Source organism: Triticum aestivum, chromosome 3D, assembly GCF_018294505.1.
Source record: "Triticum aestivum cultivar Chinese Spring chromosome 3D, IWGSC CS RefSeq v2.1, whole genome shotgun sequence".
Taxonomy (NCBI): domain Eukaryota; kingdom Viridiplantae; phylum Streptophyta; class Magnoliopsida; order Poales; family Poaceae; genus Triticum; species Triticum aestivum.
In genome coordinates this window covers 577837512-577856344 of record NC_057802.1, presented here as the reverse complement: position 1 = coordinate 577856344, position 18833 = coordinate 577837512, and the positions used below count along the sequence as shown (strand labels likewise).

The window sequence follows — 18833 nt, the reverse complement described above, 5'->3', positions numbered from 1 at the left end:
GACAATATTATTGCCTGAGTTTGATGTTGAGTTGGGCTTCAGGGCTTTCAGCTTTACTTAGATTTCTGTCGACACGGCGACTGTTAATTACACGGTTGGCAACATCCTCATCTGATCTCGCTTGCATCTCGCCAAAGCAGGCTACCTATTGCGGTGTACCTTGTCGATTGAGTTGCTAATAAACGGGCCTTTGTCTGCGTTACAGCATATGATTTGCTTCACTGCACACACAAACGTCGCCTTATTTGCTCCCTGTACAGGACTGGGAGTAAAGGAGAGGCTGACAGTCGACGAAGGGAGTACACCGAATCATTCTGACCTCCCGAAAATCATTGCATCAGATCAGGGCCAATAATTCTACAGAGTAGTAAATAATAGCCAAGGCACACAGTGTGATTCAGTGGCAAATTCAAGTTCCAGTTCACGATGTATTTGATCAAACCAAGTCCAACACAGCAACTGGAAGATAAAGTTCAGACCATATTACAAACTGAATTCTGACAATTATGGTTCACGAGTCTGGAATAAATTTCAAGTCTGAAATAAAGCTTTTACAAATAAAGGAGTGTAATGAACAATGCTGGAGAGCATCCAAACCAGACATCATCAGTACATGAAAACTAATGGTTCATCAGGGCAAAATGCAGGGGGAGCCCTACAAATTTGATTGTTGTTGAATTGACGGAAGCAAGAAGAGACTTCAGACATGGGTGGTGGACAGAATGAGAGCTTCATCTCGTTACGGAATAAAGGCAGATCAAACCGCAAGGCAAATGCATGCAGTGTGCTCGACTGTATTGGTTGAAATAGAAACGGCACCGGAGTTGAAGGCACGCACGGATCGAGTCCATGTCAACGAAATTTATTAGCTCATGCTACCTGCAGTGCCACATGTGAATGGCTCAGTTAAATGTTAGAGAACAAGAGAACAGAGTTGAACCAACTGCAGAGAAGGTACACATATATTACTGCGGTAGCTTGCTAATCTGTACCACGTCATCTGAGACCACGTGTTTTCAGGAAATACGAGACCTTGTACGTGGCTAGAAAAAGTAACTAGTGATCCTATGTACTTATGCACCGTAAAGTAACCAAGGCGAAAATCACGTTGCAGTTCTGTTGGTACTTCAGAATTTAGATATAGACATACAAATTTGGATTGTCGAAACACATACACGAAAGACACAGGGGTTCATCCAAGTAGAGAAACACATATTACTTAGTGGATTGCTCACTAAACTAATATAGATTAGTTGTGATCATTTAGCATGCAGAAATAGCAACTAAGGGGCCCTATATGTATCTTTGCAGCAGAAATGAACAGGCCAACGCTGAATAGATTCATATTGTAATGTTTAGGCTTTAGGGACCTGATCGATCGAGCTAGCTGGCTTATGAAAAATGCTGAAATTAAGAATACTTTGGTACTACTTGTAATAAAATCAATGGAGTTAGTATAGTACCTGGGTGCAAGATTGGATGAATCGACCTAAGCACTCGGGCTGCCTGAAACTGGAAAACGGAAGAGGAGAGGAATAAAACACTTGGTGCGGAAACAAGGGACTACAGGTACAAAATCGTGGAGGAGTCTCTAGCGAACCTCAATCGCATCGCATGCCTCGCTTCGCCCGCCTCTGGATGAACATCTGCCTGGGACAATGAACGAAACAAACAAAGAGCAATGAACATCTGCCTGGGACAATGTGCAGATGATGTGAATACACGCGTCTAGTGTATGTACCTTACACCACGGTCTACAAACTCAATCTTAAGGGCAGGACGGTTGGGGTGGTCCTGCGTGGCGGCGTTCAGCGCAACCATCGCTTCATCCACCTCCTGATTGCTGGAAATAGCCCCCTCATTGATAACATCAACTTCGACTCGCTGGAGGGAAGGGAGGTGCCGCATACCCAAACTAAGCTTCCTCCATGATAACACCGACCTTTTTCTTTTTGCGGGGGTTGATAACACGAACCTTGACTCGCTGGAGGGAAGGGAGGTGCCGGAAATCCACTTGGTTGGGTAGGCGAACCCAAGGTGTTGAAGCCTTGGCGCAGCTCCGTGTGGAAACATAGACGGCACGGCACCAATACTAGTGAAGTTACACTCTGTCGCACATGGGAATAACGCACCAGAGGAAAGCATAGGCATTTCCACCACATCCTCTCCTCTTCGGGACTGAGAATAATCCATCACCCAGAGAACACGAAGAGAAGGCAGCATGCCAAGAAGCTGGATGTCCTCCGGTCGCACTTTGAACGCCGTTATATGCAGATAGGAGAGGAGAGGAAGCAATGAAGAATTAATCCATGGCGGCAATGTCTTGAACCAACTTACATCTGACTGGAAAGCCAATCTACAGAGTTGTGGAGGAGGCACCCAATCTTCGCTCAGGCAATTGATGAGTCCATCATCGACATATACGTCTAGACTGTCCAGTTTGTATATATTACTAATGGATTCCTTCAAAGCTTTACCCAGGCTCTCATCAAAACTATAGCAATCAAGCCGGAGCACCCTGAGCTTGGTCAGATGGCCCAATTCTTTCACAAAATCAAGGTCCACGTCAGATAACCCCAGGTCATCTAGCACTTCTAGGGATGCCAGGTTACCTATCCCAGATGGCAGCTTCATATCATAATCAACATACAGGCACATTAGACGTCTTAGTTGAACAACACTCGATGGCAGTACTTCTATCTTAGTCCCTCTCAAGTCCAAGGTAAGCAAAAACTGCAGCTTCCCTATTTCCATCGGAAGGTCCTTAACATGAGTATCTTTTAGCCCCAAGTACCTCAAATGCAACAGATTCCCCACATACCCAACATCTGAGACATTTTTACAACCTTCTAAATCCAACACGCGCAGAACTTGAAAGCTTGAAATATCCAACACTTTCCCAACAACATCACTTGTGAAAATGGTAAGAGATCTCATATGTTCCATCCTAGTGGTATCCACATCTATCTTGGTATTTTGAATGGACAATCTGCGAACCTTGATCTCTGAGTTAGGTATTTTTCTTCTGGTGTCATCTAGTATTGTGACAAAGTTTTCTTCACTTGATAATGAGCATATAAGGTCAAGCACCATGTCATGTACACGGCAACCTTCTACATTTCCTTCAACATTAATGCCTATTGGCTGGATCATACTTCTATTTACTAGCTCATTGAAGTAGCTATTACCGAGCTCATATAAGCTAGTTTCTTCTTTATCACTGTAAACAAGACCTTCGGATATCCATCTCCATATCAGTCTATCTCTCATAATCTTGTGGTCTTCTGGGAAGATGCTAAGATATAATAAACAAGGTTTCAGATATGAGGGTAGATCATAATAGCTGAATAATAATATCTTTTTCATCTCCTCCAAACTTTGATCTTCTGTCAATCCACGACCAATGGAATTAAGCAAGGTATACCATTGGTCCTTTTTTTTAATCTGATGATTATTAGCCAGAAGACTTGCTATAGAAATAATAGCTAATGGTATGCCACCACATTTCTTCAAAATGTCTTTGGATACTTGCACCAACTCTTGGGGACACCCTTCCTCATGAGAAAATACTCTTTTATAGAAGAGTGTTCTTGATACATCATCAGAAAGGGGTTCCATCCTATAAATATCACCCTCAGAAGAGCAACATGCTTCAGAGACACTAACATTGCGGGTTGTCGTGATTAGTCGGCTTCCAGGGCTCTTCTTGGAGAAAGCGCACTTGATTGATTTCCACACTTCTTTATCCCATATGTCATCGATTACGATGAGATACCTTTATGAATGCATTTAATAATTAGTTAACAAATCAATACAATGAAGATAACAAAATAATATATTATTATATTACTTTGGATAAATTAGTTCTAAGCAAACTCGACCAAATTGCATAATTAGAGAATTGTATTACCCCCCCCCCCCCCCACTCACACACACATAATTGAGATCGTCGACCTAGAATATATATTTTTAATTACCTTAAAAATATGCACTCACTAATTATTACATTATATGATTTATATAATAACTATAGAAATTTACATGAAAAGTATAAATTAACAATATGCTATCAAGATGCATATGCACTAGTATTAAACGATGTCACTATTTTACTAGATGAAATGGTAATCGGTGTGTATAAGAGGAAAAAAGCATACGTACATACCTCTTGTCATTAAGGTATTCAATTATATCGTCTATGAGATACTTTTCGTCCCTCGCTGCATTATGTATGTTTTCGTACTTGACCTTGTCAAGTCCATAGAGAATATCCTTCAAAACCTTTTTCATTTTAGGGTTTTGCGAAACCGAGACAAAAGCAACACGATCAAATTTCGCTTTGATCTCGTCGTATGCTGCTTTGGCAAGAGTCGTCTTGCCTAACCCACCAAATCCAACAATAGATATCGTCTTCAACGGATGCTTCGACCAATCATCACCTTCAGTCAACATTTTGATCAACTTGTCCCGTGTTTCTTTAATGCCGACGAGCTCTGTCACATCTGTGTACAAGGCCATCATGCGAGGGTCAACACTAGTATTAGCACTAGTGTCCCGCATCTCTTGCTCGTACCTTTGACGCAGCTCGGCCAACTGCTTCGCTTGAAGAACAACTTCTTCAAGAGCATCGGAGATCCGATGGAGATCCTTGCCATTCTTGAATAATCTTTTGACCTTCTTGAGTATCTTCTTGACTCTGTTCTTCGGGTTGGTGGACTCGCCGCCATCCCCCACACGCATCATGAAAGCATCAACGATGTCCTCCATTTGGTAGGACAACTCCTTGACATTTCCTGCCCAGATCTTGACCCCCTCGTCAAGCTGGTCTGCCGGCTCTTTCGACACCTTGTTGAGAACATCCTGCATCAATTTCAGCTCTGTTATGAGAGATTCGATGCCCTTTCTCACTTGTTTCTCCAGGGTGATCTCGCCGATGAGCAGCTCGCCAAGCTTCGGGAGGAGAGGGCCGATAGCCCCCATGGCAATCTCCATAGCTAGATCTCTCTCTTTCTCTACTTGCGAGATTGCGGTGGTGTGGGGAGGAAGAAGCTGGTATCTCCGTGCTGCTCTATGAAGGCCTCTACTCGTGGTGTGTTGGCTCGTTGCTGGGTGGTTGAGATTAATGATGGTTCGCTGGGTGTAAGGAAGAGATAAATGTAGCGAGCAGTACAAGACTTCAATTTGGCCACCAACCGGACCGAGACATAACCGGCATGGTCATGTGCAGCTGCAGCCTGTGGGCTTCTGCACTATGCTGCCGCATACAGCGGGGTCCCAGCTTCAATACTACGGTACCACTTGGTAGTACGAGCCAGACTGGCCACTGTTGGACAACTGCATTAGGTCTTAAAGCTGAGCATGGTACGTACCAATGTCAAGAGCGTTCACATCATGATCAAGCAAAGAAGAGATTCCTGCTCGAGGCAACTGTCTGCTAAATTGCAGCTCGAGTTAAATGGATCACACACATACAAACTAAAATTAAACCTCAAAAGAGGCATGCCTTGTTACGGAGACATACTACATGCGAAGAAAATTGTAACATTGACTAGGTACATACGCCCATTGAGTTTTCTTATTTCCGAATTGTAAGACTGGTTCCAGAATGGCGTGGAATGTTTACTGAGGCAAAAATGGTATCTGTCTCACATTTCTCAAACGTGAGTTACTATAACTTGTACTATACTAGCAAAAATGTCCGTGCGTTGCAACGGGGAAAATAATAAAAATACTCCCCTAGCCTAATGGCTCAAAACTATATTTTGCTGCTTCACTAAAAAACGCTCCATGTGTGTGTGTCACCGAGGCATTCCTCGAAGTGTTAGTCATCTAATATATTTGCCGACAATCTTAAACATGCAAAATCAATGTATGAAGTGCTACACTTCAATTTTAAAGAAATTGAGCTATTGACCTCAAAGAAGTTGATTTGTGTTGGTGTCGATTATAGTGTATTTTTCTCTGAAACATGTTCATCCCTTCAGAAATAGATCAACATAAGGAAAAGAAGATAAGCTATATTCAAAGAGAACTGTTTATAAATGAAATGTTCATTGTAAGTTTGTCAAGAATTGATTAATTTAAATATATAATGTATTTTATATTCACAAATGACCAATTTACCTCGGCCGCTGATGTAGAGCTCTATGGAGTGTATTTGTCATGGATGCATAATGCATTCTAAATCTCCTCTCTCCTTTTTTACCTTCTTAGCATGATCTTGCTTACCTAGGTTGTGCTTGAGCGGGCAACTTGTTATATTTGCTTTCGGATTGCAGCTGGACCGGTTGTCCCAGGTCCCAGCCTCCCAGGGGAGGTTGTTGTCCATGACGTCGTTGCCATGGAAGAGAAAAAAAACTTATAAAACCGGGTCTCTTTCTGTATAACATGGGACCCTATGTAAAAGAGGACATGTGTTTAGCACCAATATCAAAGCACTTTCTTTCCGGGCTAATTGTTATTATGTTTAATGTTTTTTGTACTTCTGACGGATCTTTATAATAGGTCTATCATCCTTTTCGCAAAAAAAATCCAGGTCGGCGATGGCCGTCGCGTTCCTAGCCTTCTCTCCAACCTCATGATCTCATCGTCTCCATATAGGAGGTCGGCTGATTAATTCACGGCGGACGCATTGGGTCCGCTAATGACTAATTTGCTTCTACATGTTCTTTTTAGGAGAATTTTCTTCTAATTTTTTTAGGGTTAGAAGAATTTGCTTCTACATGTATCCGTTCATGGTTTGCTGCTGGCTAGCTAACGTTCGATGCAAAAAAATGCAGAAAAAATCAAATGGCCAGATGGTTGTCTAAATGGGCCATGCAACCAGCTATTGGGCCCCATCGAGCACCAAGCATGAACCGATCGAGCAGCCAGCGAACACAGCGAGCGACACACGCGAGACGCCGCGAGCCCTAGCTAGCAGTGCGGCAGTGGAAATCGAGCAAGCGGCCGCAGTGGCAAGGCGGCGAACCAATGGAGGACAGACAGTACGATGTACGCAGCCGTGGCGGGAGTGCAGAGGCCCCAAACAAATGGGCCAATAGCTCCTGTGCGACATTTTTCATGCGAATTGAAAGGAGGGCGACGTTGTTGGAATGAATGGCTGTGATGCGACGTTTTAGAAGCAAACAATAGCTCCAATGCGACATGGCTCTGTTTAACCATGAAATGAAAAACACGAGGGGTTAGCGATTCGAGTTATGACACGCGGGACCTAGCAGTTACTCGCATGAGGGTGGGACCCACAACTTATCCACGCAAGCATGCCCGTGCTCATCAGCGTGCCCCGACCCGAGCCAGCCACGAGCCCGAGCCAGCCCCGCCCCCCCCCCCCCCCCCCCCCCCCGCGCCCTCCATTGCTTGCCCTGCCCCTTTCCTTTCCCACCTCCTTCTTCCTCTGCTCCGGCAACGAAGCACGCCGCCGGCGAGTGATGTCTAGCTCGACTTCGGCCTCCCGCCAATCATGGACGCAGTACGGTCCACTGCCGTTGACAAGATGCCCCGATTGCCCGCGCATGGAGCCTCTGAAGCGTTTGACTTGTGTGAGGGAAGAAAATGGCAACCGTGGGCGCGAGTTTGTGAAATGCTTGAGCAAGCCACAGCCGGGGCAGGTTAGATCTGTGTTCTTGACCAATCCTATGGTCTAATTTCTCCCGATTTCTTTCTTTTTTCCTCGAATTAGGGCGGTGGATCTGGGTGGTGGATCTAGGATTCATGCGCCGCCGGCCCCCTGTTTTTCAGGTTCCGCAGAAATGTGGGCATTTTGAGTGGCTCGATGACTATGTTGAAAAGTTGAAATTGGAGGGATCAACCCGAACCCAAGAGCTCAATTTTGGGGGGCGGCTTGCCGTGGAACAAGCCCCCAATTTGGCGGACAGAGCCGATCCGATGATGCACAGTGCAGAACTGAAGTGTGAATTAAAGAAAATTGGCAAGCAACTAAAGCATCTGATCGATTTGAAGCAGCAAGCAAATATGATGGCTGGAGCATTTTATGGTTGTGTCATTGCTATGGGTTTATTTTACTTGATGTTCATCAATCGCTAGAATTTGTTAGAGTTTCAGTTAGTGTGTCAGCTAGTTTCAGGGGTGCCCAGTAGTTTGAGTTAGCCAGGGATCATTTGTTAGATGAATTTGAATTTGTGTGAAGCAAAACTTGCTTGAATTATTGTAATGTTATTCTCAGGGGCCCTATTCAGTGTTCATGCTCTGTTTCCTCTGTTTTTGTTCTTCAGTTAACAGAGTACACACCCAAATTCAGTTTCTAGTAAAAAACAAAACTGGGCTGCCGAATAGATGTTGGGCCGTGAGAAAATGGGCCCTGAGAAAATAACCATGCCCAAGACCAACCCACCCGCGTAGGGGCACCAGCCCACCTCTAACTTCGGCAAATAAAATGGGGCCCAATAAAATGTTACTTGTTTTTTACTTTGGCCTTTTTCTTGCACTAAATTTTGTGATGGATCATTTTTTGATGCACTAAAACTAAATGTTAATTGTTTTTATGCATGTCTATGAACTAAATGAGTTGCATGCTTGCATGAAGTGCCCGCAGTAAATTAGTTTGCATTTCCTAGTTGCATGTCCATAGTGGGTTTGCATGGGGCTCCTAGTTGCATGTCCATGGTTTGGCCAATATTTTGAAGATGGTGTGTGTGGTGATTGGGGTGTAGCAACCCGGGCCCGTAGCAACCCATAGCAATACACGAATAATAAGCAAGAACAACCCATAGCAATCCACAAATAATAGCACGAAACACACAATATATATAGTAGCATAACGATTATATAGAAGCATAATGATTGCAACCCATAGTTCCACGATAGCCTTACAACTCCATGATAGCCTTACAACTTAAAGTACTAAAAAAACTTAATAATAGTAGCATAACAATTACAACTTAAAAAAACTAATCCAATAGATCTATAGCAAGCTAGATAGATCGGGGGCACCAAACGCGGGTTCTTCTTCGGGTTCTTCTTCTCCTCCTCCTCCGGGGCCACCTCGCTCCTCCGGGCGCCGCCCTTCACTCCTCCCCGTTGTTGATGGGGTACGGGAGCGTGTGCATAACACCGTTGTTGGGGAAGATGCCGTTGAAGTCGGTGAAGATATTGTAGGTGGTGAAAGCTATGAACTCACAACCAACCCAATACGCTCGCCCGAGGAGATGGAAAGCATCGAAAGGGTTAGTGAACGTGGCAAGGAGCCCAACCACAACGCCGTTGTGGTTGACCTCCTTAAGATGGTACATCCGAGGAGAGCCGCGGGGGAGGTGGTGGAAGCCGGCCGCAAGGAAGAACTCCGTTAACTCCCTTGCGCCCCTCCACCTTGAGATCGCCCAAACCCTAAGGGTTCTCTCTACATACACTCCGGCCGGGTAGAGCCTTTCCGGCACGGTTGGGGGGAAGCGGTAGGTGGGGGCGTTGTACTGCATGGTGGCGGGGTGGCTCGAGAGCTCAATCGGGTTTGATGGAGAAGAAGGAAGAAGGAGGGCAGAGGAGGCAGAGGATGGGGTGTGGATGAGGAGGGAGAGGAAGACGATAGTGCCCGGCTTAAATAGCCCAAGTGCGACGTGGTTTCACCCCGTAGAATTAATGGGCGGGCGGCGTTTGGTGGCGCCCCATGAAAGTGTGTACACGAGCGTGGGAAACGGGCTACGATCCTTCTGTGCCACCGATCGCGGGTCAAGGGGGACGGGCTCACGCACGCGTCTGTGCCGTCGTGGGTCAAGGGGACACGCCTGCCCCAGGTTCTCTGTGTGTGCTGCCCGTGCATTCATGCCGTAGCCCATTCATTTGCCCATCTTGCTAGGGCCTGGCTAGAGGACAACGTTCGGTCGATGGGAGACGTGACAATAATGGACGCCTTCATTTGCCCATCTTGTAACGGGCAGCACGCCGTTTGAACTGCATCGATACCCCATGCCAGTATTGCGTCCTCAAAGAGGAGCACGCCATGTACAGCACGCCATGCAACGTTGGCTTTTTGGTTGTCTTCATCGGGCTGCTGCATTGTGGCCGGGTGCATGCCTTGATGCGACGCTGCATCGGTTCTAATGGTAGGCATGCGACAGCTTACTGCGTCGATAGGGGTGGCGGAGCAAGGCTACGTCGAGGGCATGCATGCAACGCACGGGCGCGGTTCTGCGGGTGGGCATGCATGCTGCGGGTAGGCACGGGCACGCATGCAACGATGGAAAGGGCACTGCGTAGGCTTGGTCCATGCACCACGTCAACTCTTGCCGTTGGATTCAAATGAACGGTCCTGATGCCCCAACGAGAGAGGCTGATCCAAACCCCACCGATTCAACCAATCAGCGCGTCTCGTGCGGATCGATGCACACGGATTCAACCAATCAGCGCGTCTCATGCGGATCGATGCACACTATAGCTAACCCTAGCGCCTGATCTCAACCGTCCACGCACAACGATCGACGACCCGGTAGTGTGCGGGGTTTTGAGGGGTTTTGAGAGGGGTTTTGAGGGGTTTTGACTGATTAGGGTTGAGCATAACTAATTAAAAAAATCAAAAAAATATAAAACTTGCGCACATAGTCTTATTATGTCGTATAGTAACGAGAAAAATAAATAAATATGGTTTACATACATTTTTACGAAAAATCCTTCACAAAATTGTCATTCCTCGAACAATGTAGTATCGAGTTCAAGGGAGAGAGTAGTGGGCACCCGAGAGTAGGTGGGTTTTGAAAATGAAAAGTGTGAAAACCTCACCGAAACTTCATTTTGGATCGACTAAGAAAGATCTTAACTTACTTTTCTCATTTTCATGTTTTAAACTTGTTTTATATATAATTTTCTATTAAACCTTGTTTTTTCAAAAGAAAAGAAAATAATAGAAAATTAATTCAATAAATAGTGAGACTTTAGATTTACACTATATAGGTAGAATAAATGTGTAGAAAAATTATTTGGCTGGTTTAGACAAGGTGCCAAAAAAAACTTGCTTAAATATGAGGCCGTTTACCCTACCTTTGGAGGTCATTGAGACACACTTTTCATGACTATGAGTTCAACTTACCAAAAGGGCTCGGAATGATCAGCAAGCAAACATATTTCAGTTGAGGTACTTTAGATAGCATTAAAACATCAATACCCCATCCCTAATTCAAATTTGAGCCCAAATTTGAATTTAAATCTGAATTTTATTTGGCTGGTTTAGACAAGGTACCAACAAACAAGTTCGAATAGAAATACAAGGATACATAGTGACTACCAGTACGCACCAAGTTACAAATATTATTACATGCCCCAAATTTTCAAACTGTTCTCTGTTCTACCTCTTCCTACCACGTCGTGTGCCCTTCTTCCCCTTAGCACTTCTTGTTTTTGGTTCTACTACACACACAAGTTCACTGATCATCTTGGTTTTCTTCACTGGTCTTTTCAACACCTCGCCAACACCCTCGTGATTAGTGTCTTCAGTCTCAATGTTGACAGCAGTTTTAGTTTCTTCGGTGTGTACCTCAACATGGGTTTCTTCAGTCTGAACCTCGACACGCTCAGGTTCAGTTTCAACCTCGAGAGTAGTTTCTTCAGTCTGAATGTTGACTGCAATTTCAGTTTCTTCGGTGTGCACCTCCACATTAGTTTCTTCAGTCTGAATGTTGACTGCAGCAGGATTTTCTTCAGTCCGCTCAGGCTCAGGCACACTTCTCTTCTTTCTACCACCATTGACTCTTGCTTTTTTTGTTGGCCAACACTGTTCAACAACAAGGGGCTGACTTGCTCGCTTTCTCCTGGCCATTGGGAAAATGTTATAGATATAGTAATTGGAAAAAAGCACCAAATCAAAATACAGACAAATAAACAAGAACATACTTTGGCTTATCAGGAGTGTAACGACATTTGACAGATCCCACTCTGTGCCCAAGTTCCTGGCACAACTTGCATATGTTTTTGTTACCTTTTTGGGCCTTTTTTGGCTTTCCATCTTTTTTCCCTTCTTACTACTCCCACCTTTCTCAAACCATGCCTTGAATCTACTCTGTTTAGGCCTGCCAGCCTTTCTTTTCATCAAGGGAGGACACATGGAAAATTCAATGTCCACTTCAGGCCACTGAGACTGATCTGTAAGTGCTGGAATTGGAATTGGAGTAGCATATGCATCTTTGAATCTTGCTACCGAATAATATTCATGCAAATATGGGTGCATGTTTATCTTCGGTTGGGATGCTAAGAAAAGAATGGCATGCTCACATGGTTTACCAGTGTGTTACCACTCGAGGCAAGTGCAATCATGCAATTCAGTGTTAACAACATGTCTCCTTCCAGTTTTGTTATCTCTAAATTCAGCACCCCAAGGTGAAGATTTTTCAACAAACAAATGTGAAAGACATCTGCTCCTATTGACCACCTGTTGTACCACTGCTGGAAGCTTATCACCTTGCAGACAATCACCTATCCTTCTTCTCAACTCCCACAACCGCATAAGCATGATCCTGATTTGGTCAACCATGTCATGCACAGGCAAATCTTTTAACTCCTTCACCTTGTTGTTGAAACTCTCTGCCAAATTGTCGTTGATGTGGTCACACTTGATGGCAGTGTTGAATGCTGACCTGTACCATAACAAAGAATGGTAGGTGTTCAGCCATGGACCAACCTCATCACATGCTGCCATTATCTTGTCAAGATGATATTTGTGTGTCTGTTTAGTGTAAGATCTTGCTGCTGGCCACATGCGCCCAAATTCTTCTCCTCTAATTTTTTTGATCAAATTCATCCAAAAATGACCGAAGCACTCCCTCTGCTCAGCATTTGGGAAAACATTTTCACTGAATTTTCAAGCCCCTTACATGCATCTGTGTGTATAGCCAAAGGTGACACTGGCCCTAGGCATCTTTTCAACTGGATCATGAACCATGTCCATGAAGCCTCTGTTTTTGACTGAAACAAGCCAACAGCAATAGGAAACATCCAGTTGTGTCCATCTAAAGCATTGCATGCTGCCAACTGACCATTCCACTTGCCTGTCAAAAATGATGAGTCTATGCTCAAATATGGACGGCACCCTGCTTTGGACCCATCGATGCAAGGCTTCAAAGCTATAAAAAACTTGGAGAACTTTACTTCACCTTCGGCTGATACCTCTGTATCTATCTCCACAACACTGCCAGGTGACCTCTTTTCCACCTCTGCTTTGAAGTTGTAAAGCATCCTAAATGTATTTTCCCAATCACCATATAAATTTTTCATTGCCCTTTGTTTTGCCTTCCACACTGTGGTATATTTCAGTTTAATGGGGTACATCTTTTCCAAGTCTACTTTGAGTTTCTTGGCAGTAGTGTTTGGTGTTTTGGCTAAAACTCGGGTGATCTTTTCTGCAACCCAAAGTTGTGATGTCATGGTTGATACTCTCTGTGAACTTGTAATACAAGTATGTTGATTGGGGATTTGGTTAACCCTGACAGTACTTCCATCAGGTTTCAGCCTGTGCAAAACCGAACCGAAAAACAAAAACCAAACCAAAAAAAATAAAACCGAACCGAATTTCGGTTTTTTTCAGGTTTTGGTTTCAGTTTCAGTTTTCAATTTTGAAAACCATATAGCCTTCGGTTTTTTCGGTTAGAAACCGATGGTTTTCAGTTAAACCGAATTAAACCGAAAGTGGCTCCACAATGTGAAGATATTTAGTTCAAGCTACAGCCACCCCTCCTTTTATAGCCTTGTGTCCACCGCGCTTCAGCTCCATACGCGAGGTGGTACTAAACGTTATAGAGACCAACGACATGAGCACCTGGCGCTTCATTTTGCTTTCTTGGGCCTCGATTATCCAGCCCATACAGCCAGTTCTGGCGCATGTTGGAGGTCGCTTGCCTAAAAGAAAGGCCGGCCGGCCACTGGAGTGGGCCGTGGCTCCTGGGTCAAACTCTTTCTTTTTTTTTCTTGCTCCCTCACGTAATAAAAAACCTGCCTAATCCTCGTATCTGCTCCTGTAATGCCTAGGACCAAATCATGTCTGCCACTGCCATTTAATAACGATCTAATCCATGTAGGCATTTCTTATAAGAAAAATCTTACGTACATGGCTACATGCACAGACCGAATCATGTGACCAAAAATATTTGTGGTTCATTCAAAAATTCACGTCAATTTTGGTTATTACCGAAACCAAACCGAAAGCAAACGGTTACAACCGAAATCGAACCGTATCTTCGTATAAAACCGTATAAACCGAAGTATAAAAACCGTATAAACCGAAAACCATATAAACCGAACCGAATCAAACCGAAAAAACCGAATGCACAGGCTGAATCAGGTTGCAGTCTAGCAGATATGTACCACTTGCAAGGCTTCACACTACCAACAAATCCTCTGCACATCGCATAAAACTTCTTTCTATTAGTCCAAACAGTCTTGGCATCAAACTCATGTTTCACTGCATAAGTCTTGAAACACATCGTAAACTCCTTCATGCTTGGGAACAACTTGCCTACTTCAATGATAGGGTTTTCTTTATCATACACATGCACCAGCTCATCATCATGTGCATCATCTACTTCATCTGCAGCTTGTTCCATCAACTGTCCATCTACTTCTTCATCAGCATTAGCAGGCAAACTAGATTCGCCCCTATCCTGCTTATCTCTGTCATCGACTGGAATGCCAAAAAGTTTGGCCATCTCAATGTCAGGCATTCGTGCAATGACCAAATCAGTAGGCTCATCTAATTCAACTACATTCCAATCAACAGTTGCTGCAGTTTCAGTTTCAGTTCCAGTCACCTGTCCCTCTTCGGCTATTACTGTAAGTTCAGTACACATGGGAATCAATGGTGTCTGTGTAGCCCAATCATCATCTACCATCTGCGCAGCCAATTGTGATGGCACATATCCAACCTTCGAAAAAATGTTCAGATCAACGAGCTCAGCAAAAAAATTAGCCCGTTTGCTTGTCTAGCCATTTTGCCGATCGATTTCTTCAACAATCTGTTTACCATCTTCTATTCTCACATACTCTCCTTTCCAATCATCAAACCGCAACAGTGATACTTCTTGCTCTGGACCCGAAACAATATTCTCCCCAATTCATTCCACCCATTTCTTCACTGCCGTCTCTCCCATGTTCTGTAGAACTTGTGGATCAATCTCTGTAAACTCAACCTCCCATTTAACAATTGTGTCTCTCTCAATGTTCTGTATGCTACCATCAACTAATTTTGCCTTTGATGGAAAGAAATTGACTGTCAATTCGAAGGTCCGAGCGGCAGCATCCCCTCTGTCAGTAGCGGACAGTGTGAGCCCGTGAGAAAGAGCAGACGAGGCTCTAATTGCATGCAAAATTGGATCAGAGAGAGGCGCATTACCTATTCGAAGTTGAATCTGGCGGCTCCATCTCAGTATGCCCACGGGCTCCCCTCACAACCAATCGATTCAACAAGCGAAAATAGAGGAAACGAGCTGAGATCTATGGGCCCGAGAGAGGAACGGGAGGGCGACTAGGGTTCGAATTCACTCACCATTTTCTGAGGACGAAGGCTCCGCCGCCGTTGAGAACGAGGGCTCCGCCGCCACCACCGAGAACGCAAGATCCGCCGCCACCGGAGAAGAAGGGGGCAGAGTGGCGGGCCCGGCACGGTCAGGCGGCAGGGCACGGTCAGCTGTTTTGAGGAACAATTAAGTTGGACCCACATGTCCTAACATAAATGGGCGGGCTTGATTGACGACCAATTTAACCACATTTAACACCCCATGTGGCCCTGGGTTATTTACACGCTCAAATATGTCGCATCACAGCCATTCATTCCAACAACGTCGCACTCCTTCCAATTCACATCAAAAACGTCGCACAGGAGCTATTGGCCCCAAACAAATAAGGTCCACGGATGGAGATTAGGAAAACACACCTACAATTATTCAGTGATTGATTCACAACATCCCTGTCCTAGAAATCTCTCTACGTAAAGTGGTCGGGGTCTGCGGTTTTGGCCGCATCCATGTTGTCCCCAGCGGCATCGCGTGACAATTTTGACGACGTCCACGAACGCACCCGGTAGGACCAACTCCAACCTGACGCTGTTGTACATCATCGTCACTATCCTCATGGGCGTCTTACCGTACTTGGCCGTCCGCTACGGCTGGCCGCTCTTGTCGGAGTGGCGCGAGGGCGAGCTCCACGGCACCGGCCACAGCGCGCCTCCCTCAACCCACCTCGTGCTGAGGTTGGAGGACATCGCTGCGCTACCCATCTTCATGTATAGAGCGCGAGGGACGCCGACGTCGCGGCCCTCAGTGCAGGGCAGCTGGGGCGGCTGCAGGAGCACCAGTGCTAAGAGGAGGAGCGGCAGCAAGGGGAGGGCAACGTCAGTGCGTGGTGTGCATGCAGGAGCTGGAAGACAATGAGCGTGCAGTGCGTGGTCACCCATGTCGCCGCCGTTCCCCAGTTGCAGTGCTGTGGTGTGTCACCCGAGCGCCCTACAGCGTCAAGGATCCTGGCCGACATCTTGATACGATCGCTATTGAGGATCAGCGCTTGCTGGCGAGGAAATAGATCATGTGGCATAAGATTTTTCTCCTGACATCATGTGTGCGTGGCTATTATCTATGGAGCTATTTTTTTCTTCCGGCTCACTCAATTGTGCAGCGGTCAGTTTCTTTTTTTCCCAAGCGTCAAGTGGGCCGAACGAAGAAAGAGACGACGGATGGAAAGAACGATCGAGACACGGTACGACGCAACCAAGAAAGCATCATCAATGCGGATCATTTTTTTATTTACTTTTAAATCTCAGCCGTCTATTCTTAAGATTAACATAAAATCAACGGATATAAAGAGATGACCTATAGAGAACTATGAAAGTTTTCGTCCTTTATTATTAGCTATAGATATAGAGGTATAGATATAGATATAAATATAGACTTGGGATGTCAACAGACAGGGTCCTTACAATTACAACTAGAGATCTTATTTTCATCCTATACATTTGGCCCTCCAGCATTTGAGAGCAATCAGCAAACAATACCTGAGGAAACGATGAAGATAAAACACGCTAATCTAACTGGCGAGATTCTAGAAGAGGCAACGACAGGGCGTAGCAATACAGCAACACTCGACAAAGTATTTGCTTTAATAATCATCAATCAAAATATGAGCTGTAATATAACAGATTTAAAAATGATCCCTTCCATATATTATGATAGCTTGTCCGATAAAAATGCAGGAAGTCAAAGAATAAGGTGTGTGTTGGGGAACGTAGTAATTTTAAAATTTCCCTACGCACACACAAGATCATGGTGATGCATAGCAACGAGAGGGGAGAGTGCTTTCCTAGCACCGAAAGTGCATCTTCACGATCCACCGTAAGCGGAAGCGTTATGACAACACAGTTGATGTAGTCGTACGTCTTCACGATCGACCCATCCTAGCACCGAAAGTACGGCACCTCCGCGATCTGCACACGTTCGGCTCGGTGACGTCCCACGAACTCACGATCCAGCAGAGTGTCAAGGGAGAGCTTCGTCAGCACGACAGCGTGATGACGGTGATGATGAAGCTACCGGCGCAGGGCTTCGCCTAAGCACTACAACGATATGACCGAGGTGGATTATGGTGGAGGGGGGCACCGCACACGGCTAAGAGATCAATGATCAACTTGTGTCTATGGAGTGCCCGCTGGCCACGTATATAAAGGATGGAGGGAGGAGGAGGCCGGCCCTCATAGGGCGCGCCCAAAGTGTGGAGTCCTACTTGAACTCCCTAGTCCTAGTAGGATTCCACCTCCCACATGGAATAGGAAAAAGCGAAGGGAGAAGGAGAAGGAAGGAAGGGGGCGCCCCCTTTCCCTAGTCCAATTCGGACCAGTCCATTGGGAAGGGGCGCGGCACCCTTGAGGCCTTTCTCTCCTTTCCCGTATGGCCCATTAAGGCCCAATACGAATTCCCGTAACTCTCTGGTACTCCAAAAAATACCCGAATCACTCGGAACCTTTCCGATGTCCGAATATAGCCTTCCAATATATCGATCTTTACGTCTCGACCATTTAGAGACTCCTCGTCATGTCTGTGATCTCATCTAGGACTCCGAACTATCTTCGGTACATCAAAACACATAAACTCATAATACCGATCGTCACCGAACGTTAAGCGTGCGGACCCTACGAGTTCGAGAACTATGTAGACATGACCGAGACTCATCTCCGGTCAATAACCAATAGTGGAACCTGGGTGTTCATATTGGCTCCCACATATTCTACGAAGATCTTTATCGGTCAAACCGCATAACAACATACGTTGTTCCCTTTGTCATCGGTATGTTACTTGCCCGAGATTCGATCGTCGGTATCTCAATACCTAGTTCAATCTCATTACCGGCAAGTCTTTTTACTCGTTCCATAATGCATCATCCTGCAACTAACTCATTAGTCACATTGCTTGCAAGGCTTATAGTGATGTGCATTACCGAGAGGGCCCAGAGATACCTCTTCGACAATCGGAGTGACAAATCCTAATCTTGATCTATGCCAACTCAACAAGTACCATCGGAGACACCTGTAGAGCACCTTTATAATCACCTAGTTGCGTTGTGACGTTTGGTAGAACACAAAGTGTTCCTCCGATATTCGGGAGTTGCATAATCTCATAGTCATAGGAACATGTATAAGTCATGAAGAAAGCAATAGCATACTAAACGATCAAGTGCTAAGCTAACGAAATGGATCAAGTCAATCACATCATTCTCTAATGATGTGATCCCGTTAATCAAATGACAACTCATGTCTATGGCTAGGAAACTTAACCATCTTTGATTCAATGAGCTAGCCAAGTAGAGGCATACTAGTGACACTCTTTTTGTCTATGTATTCACACAGGTACTAAGTT

The 18833-nt window shown here is 45.1% G+C and overlaps 1 protein-coding gene and 1 pseudogene across 2 annotated transcripts; one reads left to right on the top strand and one right to left on the bottom strand.

Moving 5' to 3' along the window:
- Positions 1–396: 396 nt before the first annotated feature.
- On the bottom strand, positions 397–5127 carry LOC123080624 (disease resistance protein RGA5). Of its 2 annotated transcripts, none has more exons than XR_006438499.1 (5): positions 4166–5126; positions 1742–3775; positions 1601–1650; positions 1464–1512; positions 397–879 (listed from the first exon to the last, which is right to left on the bottom strand). XR_006438499.1 is itself a non-coding variant. In XM_044503554.1 (5 exons), exons 1-5 carry the CDS (start codon positions 4990–4992, stop codon positions 866–868), a joined length of 2970 nt encoding a protein of 989 aa, XP_044359489.1. In that variant the 5' UTR covers positions 4993–5127; the 3' UTR covers positions 397–865. The 2 variants fall into 2 exon arrangements, 1 of the variants encoding a protein (XP_044359489.1); XM_044503554.1 differs by having other exon boundaries at positions 1601–1646; positions 4166–5127.
- A 10828-nt stretch (positions 5128–15955) lies between these two features.
- On the top strand, positions 15956–16537 carry LOC123076562 (uncharacterized; annotated as a pseudogene).
- Positions 16538–18833: the final 2296 nt, after the last annotated feature.